The sequence below is a fragment of the Cucurbitaria berberidis genome (assembly GCF_010015615.1).
Source record: "Cucurbitaria berberidis CBS 394.84 unplaced genomic scaffold K460scaffold_2, whole genome shotgun sequence".
NCBI classification, from domain to species: Eukaryota; Fungi; Ascomycota; class Dothideomycetes; order Pleosporales; family Cucurbitariaceae; genus Cucurbitaria; species Cucurbitaria berberidis.
Genome location: NW_024468936.1, coordinates 1,356,178 through 1,373,539, shown reverse-complemented (window position 1 = coordinate 1,373,539; position 17,362 = coordinate 1,356,178). Strand labels below are relative to the sequence as shown.

The 17,362-nt window shown below is 49.9% G+C and overlaps 7 protein-coding genes across 7 annotated transcripts; 4 read left to right on the top strand and 3 right to left on the bottom strand.

Annotated features, from left to right (window-relative positions):
- Positions 1–549: 549 nt before the first annotated feature.
- Positions 550–987, top strand: K460DRAFT_352518 (uncharacterized protein; the record flags this gene model as incomplete). Its single annotated transcript, XM_040931659.1, has 1 exon — positions 550–987. One exon carries the CDS (start codon positions 550–552, stop codon positions 985–987), a length of 438 nt encoding a protein of 145 aa, XP_040789933.1.
- Positions 988–2,604: 1,617 nt separating this feature from the next.
- Positions 2,605–4,601, top strand: K460DRAFT_383785 (benzoate 4-monooxygenase cytochrome P450; the record flags this gene model as incomplete). The annotated part of the gene is made up of 8 exons (XM_040935470.1): positions 2,605–2,655; positions 2,754–2,846; positions 2,911–2,980; positions 3,036–3,434; positions 3,498–3,678; positions 3,741–4,128; positions 4,192–4,352; positions 4,418–4,601. The coding sequence occupies 8 exons, from the start codon at positions 2,605–2,607 to the stop codon at positions 4,599–4,601; spliced, it is 1,527 nt and encodes a 508-aa protein (XP_040789932.1).
- A 532-nt stretch (positions 4,602–5,133) lies between these two features.
- K460DRAFT_352516 (uncharacterized protein) lies at positions 5,134–5,883 on the bottom strand (the record flags this gene model as incomplete). Its single annotated transcript, XM_040931658.1, has 1 exon — positions 5,134–5,883. The coding sequence occupies one exon, from the start codon at positions 5,881–5,883 to the stop codon at positions 5,134–5,136; it is 750 nt and encodes a 249-aa protein (XP_040789931.1).
- Positions 5,884–6,689: 806 nt separating this feature from the next.
- On the top strand, positions 6,690–8,038 carry K460DRAFT_363456 (NAD(P)-binding protein). The gene has a single exon (XM_040932823.1). It carries the CDS (start codon positions 6,958–6,960, stop codon positions 7,948–7,950), a length of 993 nt encoding a protein of 330 aa, XP_040789930.1. The 5' UTR covers positions 6,690–6,957; the 3' UTR covers positions 7,951–8,038.
- Positions 8,039–9,668: 1,630 nt separating this feature from the next.
- Positions 9,669–11,605, top strand: K460DRAFT_352514 (FAD-binding domain-containing protein; the record flags this gene model as incomplete). The annotated part of the gene is made up of 6 exons (XM_040931657.1): positions 9,669–9,736; positions 9,809–9,990; positions 10,045–10,891; positions 10,965–11,185; positions 11,251–11,472; positions 11,553–11,605. The coding sequence occupies 6 exons, from the start codon at positions 9,669–9,671 to the stop codon at positions 11,603–11,605; spliced, it is 1,593 nt and encodes a 530-aa protein (XP_040789929.1).
- A 704-nt stretch (positions 11,606–12,309) lies between these two features.
- K460DRAFT_363455 (NAD(P)-binding protein) lies at positions 12,310–13,425 on the bottom strand. The gene has a single exon (XM_040932822.1). It carries the CDS (start codon positions 13,325–13,327, stop codon positions 12,413–12,415), a length of 915 nt encoding a protein of 304 aa, XP_040789928.1. The 5' UTR covers positions 13,328–13,425; the 3' UTR covers positions 12,310–12,412.
- A 1,131-nt stretch (positions 13,426–14,556) lies between these two features.
- Positions 14,557–16,630, bottom strand: K460DRAFT_306468 (GroES-like protein). Its single transcript, XM_040930036.1, has 4 exons — positions 16,282–16,630; positions 15,808–16,178; positions 15,342–15,756; positions 14,557–15,291 (listed from the first exon to the last, which is right to left on the bottom strand). The coding sequence occupies exons 1-4, from the start codon at positions 16,387–16,389 to the stop codon at positions 15,001–15,003; spliced, it is 1,185 nt and encodes a 394-aa protein (XP_040789927.1). The 5' UTR covers positions 16,390–16,630; the 3' UTR covers positions 14,557–15,000.
- Positions 16,631–17,362: the final 732 nt, after the last annotated feature.

Genomic DNA, 17,362 nt, shown 5'->3' with positions numbered 1-17,362 from the left:
TTGCTGGGTAGATTGAAATGATTAGAAGTATACACTTTTAGTTTAGAAATAGTATAACGTACCTTATAGGTAAGTAAGCTATATAGGCAATAAAATCTATAAGCTTAGAAACGCATTAGGTTTTATACAAATTAGTATAGATTAGCATGTAATCTTAATCGTTACAGTGCTTCTGAAATCCGAGCGGACTGTCCTCTCAAATCCCTGTAAATGTCACCCCACCGACACTACATTTGCCTGGTACCACAGTAATGGCAAATACAGAAGAAGGCTGAAGGACAATCTATCAGATGCAAAGAGGACGCAGTGAGCATAAATACTTATATAAGGTGATACTACCCATAAATAAGTCAACGAGTGATTGGCACCTTTTACCGTTAGCAAGATAGTCAACGTCCAGACGAAAGGTCCTGACGAAAAGTTTATCCGAAGATTGTAGGAAGATCTTATCTACCCGAGACCAGCAGCAAGGGTTCCTATAGAGGCTTGAATCAAACTTGAAGGATTACCAAAGTACAACAACAAATCTTCCAGTACAGCTAGATTAATATGTTTACCTCCTGGAAATGTGATCCCAAAGACGAGGATGTTGTCCTTGCCGCCCAGGAAATTCCTTTTGACCCCGTTACGAGAAGGACAACCGGCGTAAAGGCATGCTCATTATGTCGAGTAAAAAAGCTGAGATGCAACGGAGACAAAAGCGGTTGCCAGCGCTGCAAGACGCAAGGACTAGAATGCAATTACACCGATACCGTCAGGCGGAAACGGACTGGAGATTCAAGCGCCACAACCGCCTCCCCTAAGTCCATGGACCACTCGGACACACAGAAGGCATCCAGCACTTCGACGACAACGTCCTCCACAGCAGTGTCGACATCATCTTTCTCATTCGAGCATGGAGCTACAGCATCCGCTAGTGTCACAACAAGAACAATTGCAATCTCAGTCTCAACAACAGCAGCAGTTACAGCAACAGGAGCACGATGATTTGAGCTGATTAGAAGCCCAGCCGCCAAGCATAGACTTCTTCGCTGATGTCGATATGCCAGAAGATCCCATTCTCCACGATGAAAACACCTTTGTTGGGGATCTGGGCGCAAGAGAAAACCCATCCGACATTGTGCTAGATCTAGCATCATCAACTATGCTCTTGCATCAGACCTTCTTGCCGCCCGTCCGGTCGCCCTCCAACCCGACGGGGGACGAGACTAGATCAGCGGAAGGGGGGTTCCGATCGCACACAACTTGCCAGTGCCTTTACCGCGTCCTCATGGTAATGGATAAGCTCAACGTGGAGGATGACAGTCCGATGGAGAAATCGGTCAACGAACTGCTGGTCCTATACAAGGAAGCACTTTCCAACGGCACCAACATGCTCAGCTGTACCGAGTGCATAGGACGGGTCGAGAATATGCTAATATTGACTATGCTGATTGACAAGCTCGCTCGCCTGTGCCATAGCATTGTACATGCTCCTATCAGGGGTCCCACCTCATCGCTCAGTCTCGGCGATTACATGGTGGATTCGGCGGAGGAATACGTCGTCTTGATAAACTGCCTATTGGGGGTGCAGTTACGTCGCCTCCAAACAGTAGCTCAAAGGTTGCATCAGGTTTCGTCGCGTTTTCAGTCCGACACGCTGACGCACCGCCTCACGGTATGTAGTAGATTCGTCACCAGAAGTCTAGATACTCTCCGCAACATGGGAAGGTAGATAGCGAAAGAAGAAGCTGTCGATAAAAATACACAGGGTGCATGTAAGCAGAGACGTTATCAACGATGAGATGCTTGGCCGTGCGTTTTTCCGTACCTGGTCGCTTGATGGCCACTCAAGTGAGTCCATAACCCTCCGTAAATATGTTGAAATAGAGACCTTCTGGACTTACGTCAGATTGACCGGTCGCCAAATCCTCCATGCAGCGCGGCACGGCGCGTGCGCGCCGTAGCGGAAAGTGGGGCCCATATGCGGGTGAAATGCGGAAGGTGGAACCCGTAAGCGGGTACCGTAAGCTGGAGAAGTAGCTTTTCGTACTTTAGGGTCATCTGCACATCGATAGATAAGCCGCTCGTGCGGAGAGAAAGTGCTCGCTGTAAGCTTATCTTACTTTAAGTCTGAACGCTAACCTATTACGTGCATTTTGAGAAGGGCCGAAGTCCCGGAGTCCCTAAAGCAAAGGCCAGAAGCATGTGCCGTATAGATAGGGACACACATTTCTATATGTGGTTGTGGCAATGCCGGCACTTGCCTGTTTCGCCTGTGTTTTGAGGACCGAGGCGTTCCTCTAATGCCTTCCACCGATGGAATGCCGTAAACAGACTTCCGGTCAATCGGCCAAATGCCAAGGAGGTTGCAACTCCCGTTTGCCAGGCCAGGCGCCGATCACGGTCTCTCCGACTCTTATCTGGGCGTCGGGGGGATAAGCTAAAGAAAAGTGGGAAAGAGTGGCATCAGGGTTAGGGTTTGGGAAATACCATGCGTGGGTCGTTTAGTAGGTCTATCACGCAGTACTCTTATTGTCTTCGTTGAATCTCATCTAATATGGAGAGTAGAGCTCGAATCCCATGTAAAGCTGTTGGGGTCTCGTGCATCCCCGAGCCATCATAATGTCTCGCCTCATCACAGCAACATTCTTCGTTGGCCTACTTGCACTCAAGGTAGTAGGGCACCATTTTAAATCTTTCCGCTAGTTTTGATGATGTTACAATCAAAATTATCGAGACAGCCAACACGGGTCTAATTCAATGGGTTTCAGGTCATTATCTCTTGGGTTTACACCATCATCTACAATCTATACTTCCATCCGTTAAGCCGGTTCCCAGGACCTAAGCACGCTGCCGCAAGCCACGTATGTAGACAACAGATATCACGGAATGTCTTTACGGCTTCACGACGCTGACGGTCTTCTTCAGATTGCCTATTCATGGTGGTTTCTCGGCGGCTCACAGCCGTACAAAGTGCTTGACCTGCATCGCAAATATGGTGCGCACCTCGTCTCCCTACACACTTTTGGACGAGACAACTCACAAAAGAAAAGGACCCGTGGTACGAGTAGCCCCGAACGAACTCTCGTTCAACTCCGCACAGTCATGGAAAGACATTTACGGGTTCCGCCAGGGCCACAAGCCCTTCGTGAAAAGCGAGTTTTACGACGGCGGCAGCTTCGCCGCCCGCGGTGTGCACTCCATCGTGAGTGAGCGCGATCCAGCGGTGCACGGTCAGATGCGCCGGCTTCTGGCCCACGCCTTCTCCAACACGTCGCTTCTGGAGCAGGAGGAGCTTGTTGCCAAGACGGTCGACCGCCTCGTGCAGGTGGTCTGGGAACAAGGGGCCAACTCTGGAGCTTCCATCAATATCGGAAAGGCATACGAGATGATGGCCTTTGACATCATTGGTGACTTAGCTTTTGGGGAAACCTTCCAAGCTTTGGGAAACAGTATGGGTTTTTGTTACCCCTTGATGAATTTACGGCTCAGGAATTGTGACTGATCGACCACAGAGAACCCGCACCCTTGGATCGAGATCACGCTTGGCGCGCTGACGCAGGGTGCACTAGCAGACACGATGAAGCGCTTTCCGGGCATGGCCAAAGTGGTCAAGTGGGTGCTGAGTAGTAAAATCGCCGAGCTTACAGACGGAACCAAGAGAAACGAAGATATGGCGATTGATTTGTTGAACCGGTGAGTAGCACTTTTGCCTAAATTACGCAGGAAGGTACCGGTACTAACAACCGAAAAAACAGGCGTATCAGCCGCCGCACAAGACGTCGGGACTTCATGACACGCATTCTCGAGCACCGCGACCTCGAGAAAAAACAAACGTCGGACCTCGAACTAGCCGCGCACGCATCAGATTTCGTCCTCGCCGGTAGCGAGACGACTTCGACGGTGCTGGCATGCATGACATTCTACTTGCTCAAGAACCCACACATCATGGCGCAGTTGCAGAACGAGATCCGCAGCACCTTTGACGAGTACTCGGCCATCTCGGACATATCGACCCGGCCCCTGCGCTACCTTAACGCTGTGTGTCTCGAGGCTATGCGCATGTACGCACCGCTGCCGTTCTCGCTGCCGCGGCTGGTGCCTGAGGGCGGCGGCTCGGTCGATGGGCATCTTTTGCCGGAAGGGGTAAGATGTTCCTAAGGATAAGTTAGCATTATAAAGCTGGTGAGCTGACAAAAAGTATCGCAGATGGTAGTTTCGACGAGCCCCGTGGGAGCTAGTCTGGACCCGGCCAATTTCAGCGAGCCTTTTACGTTTAAACCAAAACGGTGGTTGACGGAGTCACCGAAAGACGTGCTTGAGGCGAGCCAGCCGTTCTCTTTAGGAGCCAGGGGATGTCTGGGCAAAAGGTAAGCACATCAAACATGTATTCTTAGGTAGTGTACGCACAATTCGGCTAACTGGATCACGACAGTCTGGGTTGGATGGAAATGCGAACAACTTTGGCTAAGATTCTATGGACATTTGATATGGAATTCGCAGACCCGGTTCCGGACTGGCATGGTGACTCGCGCATGTACACTTTGTGGTCAAAGCCGCAGCTACATGTACGAGTGAAACCGGTCAGGACTCCGCCTTTTGTGTCGAAAGCGAGATAGAGACTCGAATAATGATACCAATTTCGAAGAAATCAATAACTGTTATCAATGAAAATACCGGGAGGTGGCTACGACGGGGTTTCTAGGGCTGCAGTATTGAAAAATCAGGACAATGATCGTCGGTGGGTGAGTGTTAATGGCTTGATGCTTGCCTCAGGTCGGAAAAGCTATCAGCCAAGAGGCAAGGAAGCACCCACTCAGCAGAATCACTATGATTTTAAGGCACAATGAATAGTCCCGTCTTCGCTCCTGTACCACTTCGAACCTTTCCAGACGTGATGGTAATCTAGGGATAGGTAGTTTCTCCTGAAGAGGCGTGCTCGGCGGGGTTTTAATGAATCGAGTAATGCCCGACGCGAACCTTTCGATGCAAATTATATATGTAGTCTCTCTGTGGCCAACTTTCTCACCTACTTCGAAAACCACAGTTGGCTACAGAAAAAGTGCATTCGGAAAATGGCTGATGTGAAAATCGACGGAGCCTCTCTTCCGAGACTTGATGGCAAGGTAGCCATTATCACAGGTAAGAAAGCTAACGATGACCGGCTGTCGGTATGAATAGAGGCGTACTCGGGGCGTCTGGGCGTGGGTTCAAGCTGTTCTGGCCATCAAGCCCAAGGAGATTCCACAGTTCCGTTCGCGTCTTCAACGCATCCAATGAAGAATCCGACCTCGAAATTGCTGCGACAGTGACACATGTATCTGAATTGGATCTTGACATCTTGCAAACAGTTTTTCTGTCCTTTGCGCACACTCCCTGGATCTCGCGGCATAGTCGAGCCCAGGTCTGGATAATATTAGAAATTCCGTTACCGTCCACAACAGCATGTGAGAAACAAGTAGTCAACAGACAGCCCCCCGGGATCCAGTTGACTTGAACCTTGAAGGGCTTGGTGGTAGTCGCAACACCTGCGGCGTACGAAGCGAATACGGCGGCGTCAAGCCAGCTCGGGGGCAGACCAGCTTCGAGTACCTCCGCATAACTATGTTTCCAGCCGCTTGAGGGTTCCGAAAGATCAAAACATGATAGTTTCGTATCAACTTCTTTTTCTAGAGGAACTAGAGTCGCTTGGCCTGGACGCGAGGCCGAGCAGTGATTGCGGACTATATCCCATCCGAGATAGGGCCACGTTCGCAGTAGCTCGGTATAACCTTGTTGGAGGACACGGAGAGTTAACTCTCGTCGATCGCCGTGACACGGGAAAGCGTAGATTTTTCCAAAGAAAAGTGGAGGTGTGATTTCGTCTAAGGGTGTGATTTGGTATGAGTTTGGTAAAGTCATGATGGAGATCTTGAGCACTAAGAGCCTGCATCTCACGGAATTCTAAAGAGATGAAAATGAAACGATGAAGTAGAACCTATGGACCATTGTGATCTTTAATCTAGCCTAGCCTTACCTTTTCTGTTCTAAGTGTAATCATGCCATTCGCTATTGTCGCTGGATGGAGGCTCTCTGCCTATCTGTACCAACGGCGCTTGCTATTCTCGGATGCATGTTCACTCCGCCTGAAGTTGAAACCATAACCGATCTTACCACCGTATTCTAAAGACGGCTCGGCGGTGGATTTAACAGAGTGCACTTCGTAAAATTTGCACATTTGGCTGCAGTCAGCTATTGATTGCAGTCAGTTTTCGACCGAGCCAATTACAGCTTACTTGTTGAAGCCACAGAACAAAGCGTATCTCCCGGCCTGTCCTAATCTAGCGAATCCGCCTCAGTGTAACATGCACCGCTGCCCCGAAACAGCTAGCTGCAATCAGCCGTTGACCGAGCCAAATACAGCCTAGTTCTTAAAGCCGCAGAGCAGAGCTTATCTCCTGGCCTGTTACATTCTAGCAAATCCGCCTCAGCAAGGGATATCCCTTGCCGTCTGAAATCCAACATGGTTTTGATCAATCCGAAGTATATAATCCCACTTATCTTTGATCCCGGCTCTGTTGGCCAATCGTGTTGTGGAGACTATCAGACTATTCCTATTCGTCACGTTGATTTTGATCTCCTGATGGCACCAAGGGGCGGTTTGAGGAACATCATCCTCCGGGAGTCCGGTTACATGTACACGCCTCAAGAACGCCCAACCGGGAATATCAGAGCCTGGTCCAATAGCACCAAACTATGTGTGCATAATAATTGCATCCCGCAACAACGTGCTTACAAACTCTCGACCCGAGCAACTGTTTCCATCATCCAACCTTCGGCCTTCCAGTATTCTTAAGACTCTCCCTGCCGCAGGCTCGACACTATCAATCTGCCACACACATATCACAGACTCATACAATCACTAGTACTAGCCTCTGACTATCCTTGCTCGTCCCAGTCTTTTCCCGTCCTATCTACACCTCACACTTTGTCATCATGTCTCGCTACGCACAAGCCCACGCCAAATCAAACGGTGCCGGCGACGCTCGCCCCACTGCCCTCCAAATCGTCAAAGACGAGGGCCTCGAGGGTGCCTTGAGTGACAAGGCCTTCCTCGTAACTGGTGCCTCATCGGGCATTGGCATTGAGACTGGCCGCGCTCTCGCCGCCACAGGCGCTCATGTGTTCCTAGCCGTCCGCGACGTCAAGAAGGGCGGGGAGGCATGCAAGTCATTCCTTGAGCCCGGTCGCGTTGAGCTGATTGAGCTTGATGTGGCTAGCCACAAATCTGTCCGCGCTTGTGCTGCCGCTTTTCTAGAGAAGTCGAAAAAGCTCAACGTCCTCGTCTGCAACGCTGGTGTCATGGCCATTCCGACACGTGAGGTGAGCGAGGATGGATTCGAGATGCAGCTCGCCGTGAACTACCTCGGTCACTTCCTACTGTTCTGGCTGCTCAAGGACGCCTTGATCAAGTCGTCGAGGCCCGAGTTTCAATCCAGACTCGTGAACGTTTCTAGCTCGGGACATCAATCATCCGAGATCGTCTGGGACGACTTCAACTTGGAGAAGTCTTACGACCCCTCCGTTTCATACGGCCAGTCCAAGCTCGCCCAGATCTACCAGGCCAACTACGTCGATCGGAATTTCGGCGCCAAGGGCCTCCACGCTCTTAGCCTGATGCCGGGTGGTATCATCGACACCGGTTTGGCCAAGCACACGCCACCGGAGATGATCGAGGCTTTCAAGCAGCACCCAGTCTTGTCCAAGTGGGTGAAGAGCCGAGAGCAGGGCGCTGCGACCACCGTCCTTGCTGCCATAGGCAAGGAGTGGGAGGGCAAGGGCGGGGAATACTTAGAGGATTGTGCGGTAGCGAACAAAGATGAAGCGACCTTCATGCCCACTCTCTCGGGTTGCAAGGACTACGCGCACGATGAGGCTAAAGAGACGAAGCTTTGGGAGCTAACCCAGAAGACGCTACAGCTTTCTTAGTCGCTCTTCTATGTAGTATCTTCCTACTTATACATGAGAACAGGAGCTTTTCTGAGAATGATTGCAAATACATTTGTTCGATACCTACAATCGTTTTCTACGATCATGATTCCACTAGAAAAGTCTGTCAATAACCGGCAATCATCAAGCAATCCTTTGGTGAGATAGTGAAGTACCGGTAATTCATGTGGGAATTTACACGTGATTCTTGTTCGAACCCGGCCCCCATTGGTATGAGTACCCTAAAGGCCTTGGGCTACTCGGGTTCTCAATGAGCGACCCCAGTTTGGTCCCGAGTACCCTGCAGTGGGATTCTCCTCCGTCCCTCGGCCTGAAGTAGACAAGCTTTTGATCGCGTGCAGCCCAAGGATTCGGATTGAAGTCGTCATTGAAAATCAAATCGTATCGATGTTGCAATAGGAATCGATGCTCATTAGCTCATTCTTATACCGAATTAAGGTAGAATGATCTTTCCCGAAATAGGATGACATGACGCGGCAACAGGGGATGCCTGGCAGCCCAACTGGGCGGCAGAGGAAGGAGTAAATAAGCCCCGGCAGAGTGGTGCAGTCAGGAACCGACCGCTCTGAATCTGGTTCGACATATACAGGGGCGAAATTCAAATTTCCTACATTTCGTCGCCGATATTGGCAATACTTCCATGTGACGACGGCTATACATATCTCATAATCCTTCCGTGTTCCACGGCTGCTTACCTTTCGATTTTGAGGTAGACTCAAAGATAAGGAGCGCATGCTTTACCCAATATCTCCAAAGCTTTGAAGGGTGCATGCGTGCGTGCGTGCCCACATGCTGACATCCCGCTGACCGGGATTCCGCACCAGCAGTTCCAACACTAGTCCTGCTTCGTGCAACTTATTACGGGCCTGGAACTCCCAAGGCGGATTTGCCGCTTCCCCTTGGTCTTTCAATAGGATTCTATAATTACATGTCATCTTTTGTCAGTAATCTGATCCGACGTGTGCATGAAAAAGGAAACCTATACTTAGCTCAAATACACCAAATGCAGCTGGATTACCCCCCACCCGCATATAAGCCACTCATCCTCGGAACGCACTCCTTGCGGACATTACTATGCTAAGAATCACAGGATTGGTTAGTTCATGGTGATGACACGGCTTCTTATCTGATACACAGCCGTTATGAATATTGCAGCTGCCAATATGCATGTGCTCCAGGATCTAATGCTTGAATTCCACCCGATGCTTGATCACAGTACACAGGACGGATAAATGGAGCTCCTGGCCGATCACACAGAGTAAACAGAATATAAGCTTGCCTACATAATAACACCATGAACCTGATCAGTAGACTCACAATTCAATCCGATCCTTGAGTCTACTCGGCTTCAACAGTATGCAACTATGTAGCCACCGCCATAATCGCCTTCAGGGTAGCATTTAGTGGCGAAAACTGCGCCAGTTCCCATAAAAGCCCAAGTCTCGCCTCTCATTGGCTTTATTTCTTCTCATGTATCTACGAGAGAGAGAAGAATAAGTTGTAAAGCTTAAAAGCTTTCTGCAAATTGTAAAAGCACTATTGCAATAAAATAAACGGTACAGTACTGCGACGCAAAACCTAGTTGCAGAACTATAGAACTAATTCTAGCCATGTAATAGCAATGCTGCTGCCTATAGCAGCAGAATAAAAAGCTAGTAATCTGCTTAAGCGCCTCTTTTAAGACTCGCAACTTAACAATGTCGCCTAACAGACCGAGCGTATACAACGATGCGCCGTCCATGTATCTACGCCTCCAACGCCTTCGGTACATTATAGCCTAGCCTTTGTCATTTGTGGACTAGCTGAGCTGTTCTAGCAGTATTTACTTACTTGCTAGCTTTGCTCCACTTGCTTCTCCTTTGGTGATAGAGAAAGCAAATACCAATGATACTTCCTTCGGACTACCCGGAAATCCAAAGCCAGACCCGGCTGTAGCTAAGACCTGCCAGGCACTTCAGCAGAAATATGGCAGCAAAGTTGCACTGAAGAGGAGTCAACACTGTGAAACGGTTGCAGCGGGTCAGTAATCTTCGCACCTACTACACTATAGCCCATACTGACAGATCAATCCAGAAAACTGGTCTATGGCCGCACAGCTCTCGCCTGGCTGCGTGTTTGAGCCGGCAAACAAGGAGGACGTCGCTGGCGGTCTAGCCATCGTTGTCAAGTACAAGACCAAGTTTGCCGTTCGCGGTGGTGGTCACATGCCGGTCCCCGGTGCATCCAATATCGACGACGGTGTTCTATTTTCCATGACCAACCTTAACAAGATGCAGCTTACCCAGAACCAAACTGTTGCCCAGCTTGATCCAGGGCTGAGATGGCTCGAAGTCTACAACTGGATTAGCACCTTCGGCCTGGGCGTGGCTGGCGGCCGATTCGCCCCAGTTGGTGTCTCCGGCTTGCTCCTTGGTGGTGGCATCAGCTTTTTCGGATCCCGAATCGGCTGGGCCAGCAACCAGCTCGCCAACCTCGAGGTTGTGTTGGCGAATAGCACCATTGTGAACGCCAACGCCAACGAGAACCCGGATCTTTTCTGGGCCTTGAAGGGTGGATCGAACAATTTTGGTATTGTCACTCGGTTCGATGTGAAGACGTTCCCCTTGGGTCAGCTCTACGGAGGACAATCAACCTATGAGAGTCGACATCTTGCCGCAATCATGGATGCTGCAGCGAGTTACTCGATTGTTGGCGGTGGCTCCGACGACATCGATTCGGCTATCACTCCATCCATCCAAGTTGTGCCAGCCACGGGCGCTATCAACCCTCTACTTATTGGATACCGTGTTGGCTCGGAAAATAAACCTGCTGCATTTGCGAACTTTTCTCGAATCCCTACCCTCTCGACGACGAATGGAATTCACGAAACGCTGGCGTCGGCGCTGGGTTTGACAATCGCCACCGGTGATCGCAACCAGAGGTAGGTTCACTTGTGCTATATATGTTGCGACTACAAGATGTTTAGGTTGATAACTTCGTTTGCCTCTACACAGACAACTATTCATGGCCATCGGGACCAAAGCCGGTCCAGACTCTGTTCGCATGACTAACGAGACGTTCTGGAAGACCCTCAAAGATATGCCCAAGTTAGCAAATGTCCAGAATCTCACCCTAACCATGAGCCCCCAACTCCTTAGCAAGCACTTCCTCGAGACAGCTCGAGCTTCCGGTGGAGATCCCATGGACTTCGAGCCAGGAAATCAAGGCGTTCTCAGTAAGATTTTCCCTCAATTGAAGGTCACCCTAAACCTGGTAACCTTTTCTTTTCTTTTCCCACAGTGAACCTGATTGGATCGGCTTGGGACCACGAAGAGGACGATGAGTTGGTCTACAAGTACAGCAAGTACTTCCTCGATACTCTCGTGAAGAAGAGCAAGGCCAAGGGCTTGTACTACCCGGTAGTATATATCAACGACGCGTCCCTTAGCGAGAAGCCTTTCAAGACGTTTGGCAAGGACGGCAGTTCGTTGAAAAGATTGAAGCAGATTCGCAACCGCTATGGTATGTATAATCTTAAAACGCTTTGATCATGACCATCCCCCCCACTCGCCTGTCGTTCCTTTCGGCTAACAATTTGATAGATTCTCAACCCGTCTTTCAGAAGTTGCTGCCGGGTGGCTTCAAACTTGATTGATTTTTGACCACCTGTTGGAGAGAGTCGTACAGTATTAGATTATACCGCCAGCTCATTTTTTCTCTTTCCTTTCTAGATTATGTGCAAGCTTTAGAGAACATAGAAAGCAATTTATAGATGGGATAAGACCTTAATTTTATTACATGTTTTGCTTCTTCATTATTGTTTTGTATCTACACAAGATCCTCGAGCCTTCCTTTCTCTTTTTGATTGAGTCTATTTCAATTCGCGACCTGTGAAAACCTGATAATGACGCAGCTAGTCTATATTGAGTCATACGAGTACCCTCAGTCGTAGACACACTTCCTAGCAATGTAACAGCACAGTCTCCCTGCCTAGAGGGGGAGCTAATATATAGATAGTCACAGGCAACCCTTGCGGGACTAAGAAATGCACTTAGTAGTAGTATAATAGCACTATAATTCTACTTCTATTCACGTCCCAATGCCCTGAGGGAGGCCTTAGGCCGGTAGGTAGCTACTGTCCTTCGGACGAAAAATAATACCAACCAACCAATCAATCAGTCGTGGACACAAGGAACCATCAAATGGCGGATATTTTCTTCAAGATGGGCCGAAAGGCAACCACCCATAGAGTAGGCTCTCTCCGATAGGTGTTGCAGCACCGCATTTCTAGAGCTTATTCTGTCTCTATGGCCTCCAAGAGGCTATTTTAGGACATAAAACAGTTCGAGCAATTATTCAGTCGTGAGCACTGGGCAGACAAAGCCTGACTCATTTCTAGTGACTTCATGCCACTACGTCCAGACTTTCCACCTGACGATGCATGTACTCCTAAACTAGTATATCACAACACAAGTTTCAACTTGAGCAAGTCATTCGCAACAATCTCATCCCTCCTCCTCTCAAGCTCAACCACATCCCACTTAGCACTCAACAGCCTCCCACTCAACCACGCAACCTCCTCGCCCCGTGTCGACAACCATACAAAAAACGCTCCGCAAAGCTCCGCACTATCTGTCAAATACGACTTGAACTCATCCGGCGACTTGGCGTTGCTCTGCTCACTAGCAACAGCTCCCGGATGCGCACAGAACACGCGGAGTCCATGTGCAACATGAAATTCCTCATGAAGCAGCTCTGCCAGCCTCAACTGCGCCGTCTTACTAACGCAGTACTGCGCATTCGCAATTGGACCGCGCACAAGTAGCGACGCCATACTTCCCACGACGGCAAACATTTTGGCCCCTTTGTCCTTGGCCAGCAGCAGCGGCACGAAGTTCTTGGCGACGAGAAACGTTCCCACGTAGTTGACAGCCGTCGTGTTGATAATCTGGTCTGTTGGCGTATCGACGATTTTGGCCACGAATTCGGTGACGCCGGAGTTCAGCGCCAGCACGTCGAGGCCGCTAGGGTAGGATTCACGCGTTTGGGCCGCGAGGAATTCGACGTCGGATGGGATCGTCAGGTCGCATCGTATCACTAGTACTTGTATGTCTTTTGCTTTGCCGGTTTGCTTGCACTGCTGCGCTACGTCCTCTAGACCGCTTGTTCGCCGGCCGGCGAGGATGATGAGGGATGCGCCGGCTTTGGCGTAGCTGGTGGCTATACCGGCTCCGATGCCTCGCGATGCCCCGATGATACAGACTGAGAATCCGGTTGGTAGAGTGGTATTGCTGGGGTCAATGGCTGGGTACACGTCGGAGAAGATAATTTTGGTGAAAGACGGCGCTCCACTGGATCCCCAATCCAAGTTGGACATTGTGCAGTTTGAGATGGAGCGCTTGATTTGATGCCAAGGGGGATTTGGAAAACAATCATTTAACTTTCCAAAAACTCATACATAAACCAAGATGTCCGGCCGCATTGCATGCTTTGTTTTCAAACAAAAGGTAATGCGGTGTTGATGAAGGTCGTCAGCCACGCGGATATAACACTTGCTTGCATAAGCTGCAGACGGCTATTTCCCAAATAGGACCTTTGCCGTCAACGCCGAGTAGTAGACTACATTCTCGGTTAGTCAGAGTCCCTATAAACCGAGCGCGGAACTCACCATGCAATTATCTAACTTCAATAAACCACAATTTAAACAGATAAGTATATTCAGTTAATTGTAACAGTATTTTTATTAGCATTTGATTTTAAATCGAATAACGTACAAAGCCTACCGGTACAGCCCGCTCAAACCATCAAGCAAAGCCGTCAACCCCCCAACTCCCATCAACACCCCTGCAGCCCTACTTTTGTGATGACTCTTGTTCTTCTGCTCCACAGAATACCTGTTTCGCGACTTCGATCTTCGGCTCCGCCTATCCTCCCCACTATCGGATTCAGACGTGGTCAAGTCGTCCTCATACCTCGACCTCGCTTTTGGTGGGTTAAGATGTGTTTACCTCAAAGGCGACTGCGGCATTCCAAAGTGCTGCGGCTAAAGGTGTGGCAGTAGGTTTGGGTTGTTCTAGACTACGTTTGGCAGGTATAGCGGTTGTGGTGAGTTGTAGACCTGAGGAGAATAGGGTCCTTAGTAAGGGTACCGAGGCATCGGGATGTGTAAGTTGGAGGCACGGGGTTTTGGTGCATTTTGAAACCCTGGAGCTTGCGCAGATGCGGGCATTGACATGGATCGATCTGAAGGGGGTGGTATGAGCGGTGGCATTAGCATCGAGCTTGGGCGTCTCCCCAATTGTGGGTGGGTCTTGCTTGGTTTGGGAGTGCGGTCGCGGTAAATCTCGTCTGGTCTCGAGATCTTCGGTGGTGCTAGTCGATTGAAAGATGATCGCCTTATTAGGGGTGGCGGAGAAGGCGGTTTTTGTTGGCGATAGATTTGTACCGTTCATTCAATAAGGCGCTTCACCTGCTTAAATTGCAGAGGCTTCTCGATGCAAAAGCATGTTTCGAGTTTGGTGCGCCTTCCAAATTTCTTGTCCTTCTGGACCTGCTAAAATGAATACCCCGCTTAGCCGATAGCTAGAGTCTTAGGGGGAAAATTCAAGCCATTTGAGATATTAAGTTTTTGTCAGTTGTTTGTCGCCCAAAATGTGGTAAACTACTATGTCTCGAGAACTATAAATCCTCTCTTCTCTACACTTGCTAGAAAGTCTCTAAGTGTATCCCGACATAGGGTCAGTGCACAACAGGGTGAATGAGTAACGAACCTCAACATCTGATAATCTACGTCATTACCCAATCTACCAGTTCAGTTACAGTTAAGCCCTCTGTCTCCACCAAGAACCCCGGGTCTTCTATTTGGACCAATTCCGTGTAACAATGAACTCCGAAGCCAAAAACGAAAGCTGTCTTAAAACGCCAAGCCATTGCCGCTGATACATCAGCTGCTACCTCTATTTCGTTCTACTGGGCTTCAATGAGAGCACGGGAAAGCGGATGTACAGTATTACATGTCGTCTTTTTGTGACGCAGGATTTGGAAGGTCCTTTACATCTCCACAAGGACCTTCAAGACCAGATTTCCATCTTTGTCGACTGTCTTACCAGCGTGTTCGAAAGCTTCCTTCACAGCTGCGAGGCCCTTGAATCGATGCGTGATCATATTGTCGAGACTTGGTAGGACACCAGCGGAAATTATCTTAATCCCTGTTGGATAGGTGTTGGCGTAGCGAAAAATCCCAATAATGTCGACCTCCTTCAGGTGAGAAGCTGACATGGGAAGAGTCTGAATGGGAGTACCCATGCCGACCATGACGAGTTTTCCACCAGGTCTTGTTGCCTATACCGAGCGTCAGGTAGAGACTCTAGCATGGTGGTGGAGTGACTTACGTATAGTCCAGCCTGCATACATATCTCCTTTCCGGTACAGTCAAAGGTCACATCTACGCCCTCAAAGTCGATATCGTTCAACGAAGCAATTTGCATGACATCTGCAGCCAATTCTTTCGCAATTGCGAGCTTCTCGGCAGTCTCATTGGCGTTCTTTCGAGGCGTTACGATATATCCCTTGTGCGCGAAGCCATTCGAGAGGGCGTAGTTTATTCGTCCATAGTCGATATCTGCGATCACAACGGTCGTGGCACCAGAGAGCTTGGCCATTGCAGCAGTCAATAATCCAACTGTGCCGGCACCGAAAACGAGGGCAGTGTCACCCTGTTCAATCTGGGCTTTTCTTGTTGCGTGAATGGCGACGGAAAGCGGCTCCAAAAGGGCAGCAGACTCCATGGAAACATGCGAAGGAAGTCTAGATAAGGTTATCAGCTAATGTTGAGTTTTGCGGGTAGATCATGCATACTTGTGGCACCATTTTGCGGGATGGTTGATGCGTTCCTGAAGAGTTCCCTGGAAGTGAGGCACAGATTTGGCGCTACTTCGGAATCTCATCTGCGGGCACAGATTGTACCGGCCTCGTTGACATGATCTGCAATTGTCACACGGTACGCCAACCTCCAAAGCTACCCGCTCGCCAATCTGGTAGCCGGCAACATTCTGACCGATGGCGACTACAACCCCAGCGGACTCGTGGCCTAGTGAAAGCGGCTCAACGGCACACAGATCACCATTGCGGAACTTGTTGAAGTAGGAACAATCGCTCCCGCAGATACCAGTAGCTTTGATAGCGATCTGGAGTTCATTGGGACCAGGGTCTGAGATGGTACGAGTTTCCTGTTTCGAATGGTTAGCCTCATGTCTTAGATGCTCATTCACATCAAACACCCCCACGAATGGTGGGCAAGTGTGGGATGTGTAACGGAAGGGGAAGGCATACGAGCCGCAAATCCCTTGGCCCATGCAAGACAGATGCTACTACGGTCGACGACTTGGAGTAGTGCCTCGCTGGGATTGGATAGATGTCTGCCAACGCTGAGGGAGCCATTACGAGATATGTTGGGATAATGGGGTAGGGTAGCAATGGAACGGGAAGAAGTGAGGAAGAGATAGTTTAGTAGAACGCCTCCCCACGGGAGCGTGGGAGGCTGATATACATGTTGGGACCACCCCTTCGATCAACGCTGCTGGCACAAGCTGGGCTTGCCTCATGCTGGTGCGTCGGTCAGATAATGGGATCGCATGAGGAAAGATTCAAAGCATCCACGTCATTTGCTGGCGGATCAATCTGGCGCAATGAGCATGGATAGGGATGCGCGACTACAGCAATTCGGTACGTGTCTTCGCGTAACCTTTTCTTTATCCCGTTAACGCTCTGTACATAAATGAGGCAAGATCTTTAGTGGATACCAGCCGGGAGCTCCTGCAATTGGCCCGGGGGCTAGACAGGCACTGGCCTAAGCATCTCTTAAGCACGTTTTTATCGGTTTAGTAGGTTTGGAGTTCCGGAGGGACATACACAAGGTGCGATACAGGAGGCAGTAGTCATAACATGCTGTCTGAAGTGGAGCCCTTTGGTGTAGCGGCCGTCTATCAAAGGCCGCGCCAGCGCCGTGAAACAGCGATAAGGCAGTCCATGGCTGTTGTGGAGCCCGCCTCCAGAGCGTGCGTTAGACTTCTGCAGTGAACCGGTAGTAGTAGCCCTGCAATAGGGGAACGCGGACCCATTGATCCCTGGGCAAAGACGCAGCAAAGATCAGCCTGATATGCAGGCGGCCTGTCTCGACGTTAGCACGTCTTCGCCGCCATTGCACACCATCGCTCCGTCACATAACTCATCCACGACCCCGGCACCACGATCAAGCTTGGGAACCATGCCGGTATGGACGGGAAATTTCGGCGCTGATTGGCTAGAATATCTGGCTGATTTTCCAGAAGGCATGCGGAACTTGCATGTGCAATATAAAACACCCGGATATATTCGCCAGGGGCGAGTTCGCTCATCGGCGCGCCTCTGGAGA

Bases quoted from the DNA above. Each gene is read 5' to 3' on its own strand.
- K460DRAFT_363456 (XM_040932823.1), top strand. From the start codon at position 6,958: ATGTCTCGCTACGCACAAGCCCACGCCAAATCAAACGGTGCCGGCGAC.
- K460DRAFT_363455 (XM_040932822.1), bottom strand. From the start codon at position 13,327: ATGTCCAACTTGGATTGGGGATCCAGTGGAGCGCCGTCTTTCACCAAA.
- K460DRAFT_306468 (XM_040930036.1), bottom strand. From the start codon at position 16,389: ATGGCTCCCTCAGCGTTGGCAGACATCTATCCAATCCCAGCGAGGCAC. The intron at 16,179-16,281 runs GTATGCCTTCCC...CATTCGAAACAG, and splicing joins GGCCAAGGGATTTGCGGCTC to GAAACTCGTACCATCTCAGA. The intron at 15,757-15,807 runs GTATGCATGATC...AACCTTATCTAG, and splicing joins CCCGCAAAATGGTGCCACAA to ACTTCCTTCGCATGTTTCCA.